An 11,120-nucleotide genomic window follows, 5' to 3' on the forward strand; every position below is an offset into this window, starting at 1 on the left:
GGTTGCTACATTGTCTCCTATTGATTTCTTCCCTTGGTTGATCTGTGGTTTTCCTAGGTGTTAATTGCTGCCTGCTACTGTGTTACGCATTCAGTCACTGATTCACTCGCTCTTTCAGGGGTCCACCTGATACAGGGAAGCGGCAGTTTGATTCTTGCCCTTGTTAACATTGTTACAATGTATAACTTCTGAAACTAAACACATTTAGTTAAAAGGTGATGAGTATAAAATATAAGCTACAAGAGTAATGCCATGGCACACAAATACATAAAAACACCAAAATACAAGGGGAGATACAAAATATACACATACAAACTTTAAAACATAATTCCTTATCTTATACTGAAAGAAAGAGGAAGGAAGAAAAGGTAGAAGAAGAGAAACATATCCAAAGAGGGGAGAGCAAATGCAGGCAAGAGGAAGAGGGGGCTTTCTGCTACAAACCCACATTTTTTTAGTATGGCTTGCCCTCCCTTTGCTGTACAGCTGCTGCCAAATTGGGCTAAACCTCTAGTTTTAGCTGAGCAACTAATGCTGAAGAGCAGGCACTGCCCTTGCTGCATGTGGAAATCAGCTTAGTTCAGACATGCACATGCAGAAGACAGTCTAGTATTTAATGCCTGTTTACTTCAGTCTTCATGAATAAAGTTAGTTACCAGATGACAAGTGTAACTGGCAGCAAAGATGGGGAAGTAGACAAACAGCTAAGAGTTTGCCTCCCATGACAGTCCCATTAAGGACTAGATAAACATACTCTAAGGTGGATACATAACTAGTTGCATCATTGTGCTCAACAAGCACTCATTAATGATTCAGTGTCTACTAGTTGGGAGGAAGTATCAAAGGGGATACCCCAGTGATTCTGTCCTGGGCCTGATATTGCTTAACATCTTTGTTAATGTTTTGTACAATGGGATTGAGTGCAGATTTAGCAAATATCATGGAGATAATGCCAAATTTAGTGGAGCTTCCAGATACTCCATAGCAGGGGTTCCCAGCATTTGTGTCCAAGGGCACATTCGAATTTAAAAGAAAAAGCAGCGGGCGCCAATATGAATATTAAAGTTTCAAATTTAGATCAATCTGATCATCTCAACCCATTACTTAAAATTGCATTAGATCTGCAACTTCAAAATGCAGCTTCCCTTTACTTGGTATTCTTCTGAAGTTTTATCCATGGCATCTGCGGGCACCGCATTGGGAACCGCTGCTCCAGAGGGTAGGACTAAGATCCAAAATGACCTAGATGGACTGGAGTAATGGTCCTCAATCAATTGGATGAGATTCAACAAGGACAAGTGCAAAGTTGTGCAGTTGAGACGGAATAATTGCATGCTCAAATACAGACCAGGGAAAGATTGTTTAGGGTGTGGTACTACAGAGAAGGGCCTGGGGAGTTTAGTGATCCACAAGAGGAGTATGAGCCAATAGTGTGCTCTTGTTGCAAAAAACCAAAACAAACAAACAAAAAATTAACAAAAATGCATCATATTGGGTTGTATTAAAAGGAGTGTTGCTTTCAAATCAAGAGCAGTGATGCTAGTGCTCCATTCGGCACTGATCAGTATTTTTATCCAGTTTTGAAGAAAGATGTGGACTGCTTGGAAAGAGTCCAGTGGAGAGCAGCAAAAATTATTAGACTCCTGGGAAGTGTGACTTGTTAGGAAAGGCTGAAAGAACTAGAATTATTTAGTCTGGAGAAGAGAAGATTGAGGTGGGAATTTGATAACAGTCTTTATATACCTGACAAGAGTTTATAAAGACATTGGAAATACTTTTCTCTGTGGCTGTAGGGGATAGGACTAGAAGCAGTGATCTTAAACTGCAGTAGGACAATTTTAGGTTGGAAATTAGGAAGAATTTTCTGAGGGTAGCTGAATATTGGAACAGGCTTCCTAGAGAAGTTTTGGAATCACTATCCCTATGAAACTTTCAAGAGCAGGTTAGACCAACATTTGACTGAAATGCTTTGGTCAGGGATGATCCTACTTTGAGGAGAGGGCTGGACCACATGGCCTCATGAACTTCCTTTTACTTCTACTTTCTTTCTTCTACTTTTCTATAGTCTTGTGATCCTACACCAATTTTGGATAGCTTATTTTTGGGAAGAAAGTTGCATGTAGTAAGCAAGTAAATATGGTAGTTCTTGAGTGAAAACTAATGCCAAATTGATGAAGTATTCAGTAAGTTAGTTAACTGGTGGCTGCTCTGGAGTCCAGTTGAATTCCTCTTTTTTCTGGCTTGTTATATATGCCCGTCTGACTTGCCTGTAAATGTTACAGATTCCTGATGTCAGACATTGTGTTTGTAGACCAGTGATTCTCAGTCTTTTTAGATTCAGGACACCCTTCGACAACTTTAAACCTGGCAGTACCCCTGGTTGAGAACCACTGGTGTGCTCCCTCAGCTTGCTTCAGTGGTTCCAAGATGGGGTACTGCCACCAGATAAGTGCTTCACAATCCGTGTGTACAGTCAGACTGGGAAGGGCTGCAGCACAAGCGCGTACTCCTCCTTCATTAGCGTTATCTGATAAAGCCTAAAACGAGCAGGCAAGCCCTTTCTTGCCTACCAGCCCTTTTAGCGCAGCCCTGCATGGTATCTCCCAGAAAAAGTGCACATAAGTTATACCTCAGTTGAGAACTATTGGTGTTGATTTTAAACGGGGGTAGTACCATTTAATAAAATCTTGATTGTAAATCATATTATATCAGCGGCATTATGATATGAATGGGACTTACTTGCATACCACTGATTCCTATCTGTCATTTCACTTGCTTGGTATCAGGTGATGTAAATATACTCAGTTATTTCATTGGCACAGGCCATGTACACAGTAGACTTAGCATGAAGGTGGTAGAAAGGCTGCCTTTTACATTTCCTTTTCCTTGCTCTGTGAAGCTTCCGTATTTTGTTGTAGAAAGGGATATGGACTGTATACATTTAGTTTTATTTTTTAATCTAGATAAAAATGTAGACTGAAAACCACACAAGTATCTTTTAACTGAGACTGCTATTAGAGAAACAATAATATTTAGTATCGATTGCAATTTTCCTACAGAGTCAAAAAAATCCAAATATGAGGATGTTGTGGATCTCCATATCTGTGCAGATTTATCCTGTTTACGGGTTTTTATTAGAGAACAAAAACACAGGATATCTGAAATTCACATTGAAGGTAAGAGTAAAACTTTGAACGTGTACATACAAAACTTCTTAACAGATATAGCAGTTAACCATTTTGTCTGGGTTTTTAAGGTCTGGACAGCCAAGTGGTCATGAGAAAAGCAGCTACTGAAGTGATTGCAAAATTAAAGAACATAAGTATTATGGATTCTGATGAGAAGGCATTGTATAAAAAGGTATGAATTCTCTCTACCCGATTTGAGAGAGTAAGTTTGATTTAATTACTGGACTCCACCATTTAGCTATGCTTTCAATGCTGTTTATCTGCTGAGAATATTTTTGCTGCTAAGAGATATGTGCCTGATTTTTCAAGAACTGTGGTTTGTGCCGAGCTGTCCTTTATTGACCCTAAGGCTCCCAGTGACTTTGAGCTAATTTACGTCAACTGGGATTCTAATCCAATATTTATATTTGTTGCAAGGATTTTAAAATTAAGTACTTGTAAAATTCTCTGTGGTGTAGATTAAAGACTCCTTAGGAATATATGAATTATTACTTATTTTTGTATTTAGATAATTTTGATAGGGAACATAATTTGTTATGCATGTTACAGTTCCTTTTTTCTCTGTTTTAAGGCTGTTTATATCACAGGCGAAGAAGTCTTCAGTTTTAAAATGGTGTCTTATATGGATGCTACAGATGGTGGTGCCTATGTAGATATGAATGTTTTTGACAGCCAGGTTTACTTAACTGTTGGCTGCATTCAAGTTGTTTTTGTCAACAAGTTTGTTTCATCTATATTGGTAAGTCAAATCTGATTTCCTCCCCCGCGTTCTGAGACATGCAGATAGCCATGTCATACCAGAAGTGCAGAAGGCACATGTAAAGATGATATTAATTTACAAACGTTACATAGCAAATGGAAATATGACATTTTATTATATTTCTAGTGGGATAAAAAACTCTGTAGATAAAATGTCAGCTCTTAAAATACTTTGATATTTGGACCGAGTTTTAAAGTCAGCTATTCAGCAGCATCAATACAATTTTTTCCACTTCTTTCTCCAGGCTTTTATAAACAACTTTCAAGCTGCTAAGGAAGCTGTTACTGAAGCAACTGTTCAAGCAGCAGAGAAAGCAGCTACAGGTGTGAAAGAATTGGCACAAAGGTGTTCCCGAATGGCATTGGATGTCAATATTAAAGCACCCGTAGTCATAGTGCCACAGTCAGCTGTGTCGACTAATGTTTTGGTTGCTGATTTTGGTCGTATCACCGTAAGGAACAAGTTCTTCATTGCTAAAACAAAACTACAATGTGCCCTTCCACCTGTTGTTGACTCAATGACAGTGAATTTGAGTGAACTAAAGCTGTACAGGTAACTTAGTAGTAAGTTTTTTAGTTAAAAAAAACCCTTTAATATAATTATTTTGGAATGCCTCAGGTTGGCTGTAAGAAGAAAAATGTTTTTTTTCTGAGGAACAGATTTATAGTTATTATAACACCATGCATGTCTGCCACTGTAAATAAATTATAAAATAAAACATGAGTGAAAATGTAATTACCTTATTGTAAATGACAGCCGCATACACAAAACCTTTTATAGGAGGAAATGTTCAGTTAAGATATCCCTGGTTAACATACTTAAACCTCACTGTGTCATTCACCATCTAGTAACATGTTCTGCAGTAGGGATATCAAAGATCCACCCTGTGCTGGATCCAGCTTGCAGAGCTATATCATCTGGCCTGTAGGCTTCTTGAAGGGGCCAGGAATTCGTCATGGAGCCACATAATTTTGGCATACAGAGCACTTCTAGGGACATTCATTAGTAGGGGAGGGGTAGGCATTTGCTGCAACTAACCCCAGTGGTTACATGATGCTGCTAAACCCACCACAGAAGGTAGGTCCAGATCTAGCCTGCAAGGAGTCATGTGGCCTGGGTTTGGCCGAGGGGACCAAGGGAGTTTGACATCCATGCTTTACATTATTATGTAAAGAGACTGCAAACAGTAGAGTAAGTAAAATTGAAAAATGTTTCAAGCTTGTGTTCTCCAGAACATTTGTGTGAGAGTTTTGAATATAGTTATATTTTATATACAGGTCATCATTTGAGAGAGGTTCACTGCAAACTGAAATACAGCTATTGCAGCCTGTAAATCTTGAAATTGTTGTTGAACGAAATTTAGCTGCTGCTTGGTATACTGAGATTCCTGATATAGCAATATCTGGACGGCTCAAGCCTATGAATGTAAGTGATTGGTACTGAAAATGGCAATGAAATATTTGTGGGAAGCTAATGGCTTCTTGGGTTGTGAAAGCAAAACTTCTCAGTTGGGTTATCATTTTATCGGGAGAGGGAGAAGTCAGAATATTTTCACTGTTCTGGATTGAAAAAAAAAGAGCAGTGGTGAATAATAAGCAGAAGCTTATTTCTGAAGTCCAAAGGCTAACTAAGGGGAAGGCAGGGAAGGTTGCTAGAATGGTGTTAGGGGGCTGGAGACTTTGGCTATGTGGAACTAGCGGAAGAGTTCCTGTGTCAGCTTCACTCCCCCTTCCTGGTGCTGCAGGGAAAGGTGTCTGCTTGGTCAACAGCTACTGGGTTAACGTTCTCATGGGCACTGCTGAACTGTATGTCTTCCTGCCGTGCAGTTAGGTAGTGGCTGTAAGAGGTGCATCTCCTGTTGCTGTTGGGGTGAGTCGGAATGATTTTGGTGAGGGGACACTTCCATCATATGAGAACCATTGCTGGTTTGCAGGGGCTGCTGCTGCTTCTCTGCTTTCTTTTCTTTTCTTCTTTTTTAAGTATTTGGGAGGCTTAGGTTTGAGGGGCATGCTTTTGCCCAGTTCTGTTGTCTAGTGAGCAAACAGTCAGATTTGCCATAGTTTTTATTGGTATTGGGAGGTAGCAGAGTAGTTGAATACTAACAGGGAATGCTAACTAATGTGTTCATACCAAAACCCACTTTTTTTAAAGCTAATTCTCAGTCAAGAAGACACAGCCACTATATTAAGGACACTGAATGAAAATTTATGGGACAATTCTGGTACACCACCTCCTTTGCCAGAATCAAAAGATACAAATAGCAACTATAGTGATGCACTCAGTACTTCTCAGCACTCTGCAGGTAAGTTTGTGAAAGTCCAGCAACAATCCAGTATCCTTATGTGGCATTTTCAGGTTAACTTTTTTGGTAGAATTACATATTGCTAATCTTAAAAAACACCTGCTTTAATTGCATTTAAAACATATATTGTAGCCCTGTTTCTCTGGATATATTCAAAATAGATCAGATGTAAAATTATTTTAAAAAATAGAAGGTCTGCTATGGATTTTTTTAGATGTCTATAGTCCACTCTATTGGCAATTATAGAGGTTACGTAAGACACTTAATAACATGTCAACTATGATTGGTAGGGTTAAAAAAACTCCATTGTATGCACTCCAGTAAATCATGACAGGTTTCTCAATAATGTAGTACGCATGCTACATTACAAAAATCATGCTATAAAAACCTTGCCTTATTTACATTTGGACTCCTCTTGGTTTTGTTATCAGTTTGCCCTCAGTACTTATGATCTTTTCCTATGTCCATATGTGAACACTCTTTATAACAATAAGGCATAGCCACAAAAGCCATTTTTGCCCCCAGTATTCAATTATCTTTAAAACTACCTTGCACATAAAATAGAAGTTCTATTAGTTCCCTGAATTCTTGAAAAAATTGAACAGATGAACATAAAGAAGGTTTTATTATTGTTGCAACAGGAATTATGATTATGTACACATTTTAGAAAATGCATTACGTAGTGTGGAATTTTAAGTTGGATTGCTGTATGTGTTGTTAAGTTAAAATAATAATTTATGCTATACATAAGAATGGATTCAGGGAAGCCAGAGTATTTTGAGACGTTGCACGTGACAAAGTCTCTTTGTAAGTAATTGTCTTTTCTGTTACAAGATTATGTTTTAGTAATATAAATGTCTTTAATTTCTGAAAGGAGTAACTGTGGTGACATCTGCTGTAGTGGAATTGCATTCACCTGTTAAAGCTAAAACAACTCTAAAATTGGACTTCCAATTTGATTGTCTGACTTTGGTACTGTATAGTCCAAACTCTAAACAGGTAAACAAACCTTTATAAAACCAGAAATGATATAATTGTATAGGTTATAAACAGATATACAAAAATGCTTTCATTTTATTTTAATTTAAATTTTGTTTCCTTTTCCTTGCATAGGTTTCAGTTTTGAATCAAAGAGATGATAATTTAAAACTCGCAGAGTTTAAATTGGTCTTGATTTCAGCTGCTGTCAAAATGCTATCTGATGGTTCAATGAATGCTTTAGTCAAATTAGCAAACTGCACATTAGATGATAAACGTCTGACAGTCCAGAAGGCAACTCCAAGGTGTGTGTGTCTGTATAAAAGATGAAACTGTTGCTTGTCGTACTAAGCAGCACCATAAGTAACCCTACTGTATAAATTGCTATTGATCTTAAATGTTTTGGAAGTTTAGCTTAAAAATAATTAGGTTACTTTTTTATGCACATTACTATTTATTATAGATATTGTTTGGGGCCTAACAATTTAAGTAAAATAAAATCGGAGCATATAGAAACCGGTTCCAGGGTTTCGTTTTATAAATAAAAGAGCTAGATGGACAAATGCTATTCTTTTTATTTGACAGTAGGATCCATTTAATTTTTTCACATGCATCAATAAAATAGCATGTGTTTACATTTTAAAATGAGGCTTCCAGACTGCATTTAGTAACTCATCTGTAGGTTTCATCATGCTTTTATGGTGCCTGCATTATTATATTACTTTAGGTTCTACAAGGTTCATTCAGAACGTTTGAATGCCTCTTTTTTTTTTCCCCTCAGCCAGATATTCAAAAAATACTAACCCTGCACAGAAAATATGTACACCATCACTGAAAACATGGCTATTTTCCAGTAATCTCTTCCCCAATCAGTGACCTTTTTTCCATTAGTGAACAAGTGCATGTACAGTATCATGGTACAAGTCGGTCAGAAAAGAAATGTTTGAAAAATAGCTGTGTTCAGTTATTGTCATTTTACAATTAGAAAATAGAATTTGTGCATCTGTTTATCCTAAAGAGTGGAAGAAAGCTGTTCTATAATTTTTGTCTTCCTTTGGATTTGTGCAATACCATTGCTTCTAGCTATTCCTTGTTACAGCACTTGTGTTATCTACTATTACTAAGTTTTCTTTGTCTAAAAATAACAAAAACAAAAAAATTGGAAATTGATAATTCTGCTAATGTGATAGAAAGGCTAGAATATGGAACATCATCTTAACTTGTTGCCTTTTCATTGCTAGGAGGAAGACAACATTTGTAATTTACACAAGCAGAGTTGATAAGAAGATAGAATTTAAAAACAGTCATGTTTAGAGTTGCTCTCTATTTTGCATGTTAATATAACCACAGCTTTTTTATAAAAAAAAAAGAAACCAAGACCTATTTTAGACTAAATAAGAACTTTGAAAGTGTTAATATGTTAACATGAAGGGGCTGCTTTTTAAGGTATCGTGTATGCTCTAACTCTTTTTCAGAATGGTGGAAATGAAACATGGATCTGAAAAGAAAGACATGGTGGATATAAACTACAAGCAGGGGAGAGATGGCACTGTTCTCAATACCATTGTTCAAGAGATATACCTCTGTGCAAGTATGGAATTTCTACTTACTGTTGCAGATGTATTCCTAAAGGCTAATGAGGAAAGTGCTGCAGCTCAGAAAACTGTCAAACAATCTTTAGCTGTAAAGGAATCTGTAGCTGTAAAGGAACAAGGTTAGTATCTGATTGAGCTTTTAATGTATCAAGAGTCAGGAGAGAAGCATCATTCATTCCTACTGCTCCCATGCTGGTTCTTTTGTGTAGAGCCATCTTTCTTTTCCATTTGGTCAAACAATCTTGCTTCTCTTCACTTCCATCCTAGCAACTTTATTTCTTTGAGTTAGCACTCCACTGCTAAATATTTTCAGACTACCATAATGTACATTTGAAGGGCCATTTCCTCCCATTACCCTTTTTCTTTGGTCTGACTTTCAGTAAAGTATGAGATGTTTTGGAGAGAGGGTGTTCTGTTTGTTAAATGATGCTTCATTCTTTAGATATATAAAGATAATAATACACGCTATTTCCTTATATTGATGAGATCTTTTAATATGCTTTCTTTTCTTTGTTAAAATAAAATCTATTACTACAGAATCTTCCAGCAACAATTTATTTTTTGGCTTCTGCAGTAGGAAAAGATACTTTTTTTCAAAAGAAAATATTAACATTAAATTAAATATTATACGTCAACTTTTAAGATAATAATTGTTCATGATATTTCCTGAAATTTTACAAATAAGCTACATTTTATTTTAAAGAAACTGAGAAAAGGGAAGATAATTGATGTTAAGTCTCCATGACTTCCTTATTTGGAAGACAGAAAATGTTGACATTTGAGAACTTTCAAACTTTCTCTTCTACCTTTCCATATTATGTCTGCAGGGATGATGGTGGTTTCATATGGATTGACATATGAACTGCCTACTCTAAATTGAAATACATAATGGCTGGTAAAAGAATGCACACTAGGACTGGGATATTCAGAGAACCTAAGGGAGTGGGGAACCCAAAAAACCTTGACATTTACATGAAGTTGGCTGACCAACCTCCATCCTAAATGCAGTATCAAAGGCATACTTAACGCAGCTGAAATCATAGTAGTAGTCAGCAGTGCCATACACCATCTTTTTAGCCTTAACACTTGTCCAGTTGAGAGCCTAACAGTAACTTCTGATATATGGACTGGGAGCTAGATTTTTTTTTGGCTGGGCTCAGTAGTGGAAATCACTTATGGGAAGTCTTCCTATAGCTTGTGCCAGGGATTGGCAACCTTTTATTTAACCGCACGCCACCCCTTGCAACTTGGAGGTGCTACCGGCTGCCCAATTGCTGCTGCACCCCAGTTCTTCCTCTGTGCAGAGGGGCTAATGCCTTTCCCTTCTCCCCTCCCTCACTCCCAAATGTAGCCTCTTCTGAAAGATGTTACAAAGGACAATTTAGAGTCATTAATTGGGTGAGTAGAGGTTGCAGTATTGAGGGAAGAGAGCTGCAACTTATGGAGATCTCCCATAGGAGCCAGCAGCAAGAGGGTTAGCTGGCCCTTGGTAAAATAAGAAATATGGAATTGTGCAAATAACTGAGCATTGGCGTGCCTTTTGTAAAATGTGGACCAGATCCAATCTCTGAGGGATAAAGCAGGCTGTAGGTGGCTGACCCCTGGTCTAGGCTATGCATGGGATCATACAAGGGCCATGTACAGACAAATTTTATTTCTACTGGGAGAGTTGCTGCTGTCCCAGTAGATACTACAAGCATATAAGTGTTCATTCAGTTTCTCCCAGAGGAAATATACCTGTTCTTGGAGAAAGATCTTCCAAGTGTGAACCTGAAAGATCTCCCTTGTGAGAGAGTACTTTTGCAACAATAAACAGTTGTATGTTCCCTTTCTTGTCTGGCCTGGGAGAGGATGGGAGCATCAGTGCAAATCTGGGGGTCCCCAGTTTGGGGAGCAGGTGGAGCTCCCCAGGTGGCCACTCTAGTCCCCTCCTGGACTGGTCTGAGAGGGGAGTTTGAGCCACCTGTTCCTTGCCCCTCCCTGCTCCCCTTATTGGGGACCTTGGTTAAGGGACCAAGCAGCAGGTTTGCCTGCTGCTCCCTCATTCTGCTCCTGTAGTGCTCCTTGCCCCCTGCCTACTCCCCAAACTAGGGCCCTCTGTCTGAAAAATGAACAGGAGTTGTGCTCAAGTCCCCTGTCATATGGGCTTGGGAGAGGACTGGAGCAGCCGCTGAAGCTCCCTGTCTTCTCCCTAGACTTGTGATTTCTGATCTGGGAAATGGGTGGGTGGTTATGCCTTGCTGCTTCTGGTCCCCCTGTGCATACTGGTGTGTATGGGGGGGGGGGGGGGGGGGGGG

The 11,120-nt window shown here is 38.4% G+C and overlaps 1 protein-coding gene across 1 annotated transcript in view; it reads left to right on the top strand.

The window, feature by feature from the left end:
- VPS13A (vacuolar protein sorting 13 homolog A) overlaps positions 1-11,120 on the top strand; it is a 186,351-nt gene that overhangs the window by 87,934 nt on the left and 87,297 nt on the right. The window contains exons 30-38 of the mRNA XM_006035364.3: positions 3,060-3,176; positions 3,257-3,360; positions 3,760-3,927; positions 4,193-4,500; positions 5,226-5,373; positions 6,100-6,250; positions 7,125-7,249; positions 7,364-7,533; positions 8,704-8,942. Of these exons, the coding sequence (XP_006035426.1) occupies positions 3,060-3,176; positions 3,257-3,360; positions 3,760-3,927; positions 4,193-4,500; positions 5,226-5,373; positions 6,100-6,250; positions 7,125-7,249; positions 7,364-7,533; positions 8,704-8,942 (1,530 nt within the window). The remainder of the gene's footprint in view (positions 1-3,059; positions 3,177-3,256; positions 3,361-3,759; positions 3,928-4,192; positions 4,501-5,225; positions 5,374-6,099; positions 6,251-7,124; positions 7,250-7,363; positions 7,534-8,703; positions 8,943-11,120) is intronic.

Source organism: Alligator sinensis, unplaced genomic scaffold, assembly GCF_000455745.1.
Source record: "Alligator sinensis unplaced genomic scaffold, ASM45574v1 scaffold728_1, whole genome shotgun sequence".
Lineage (NCBI taxonomy): Eukaryota > Metazoa > Chordata > Crocodylia > Alligatoridae > Alligator > Alligator sinensis.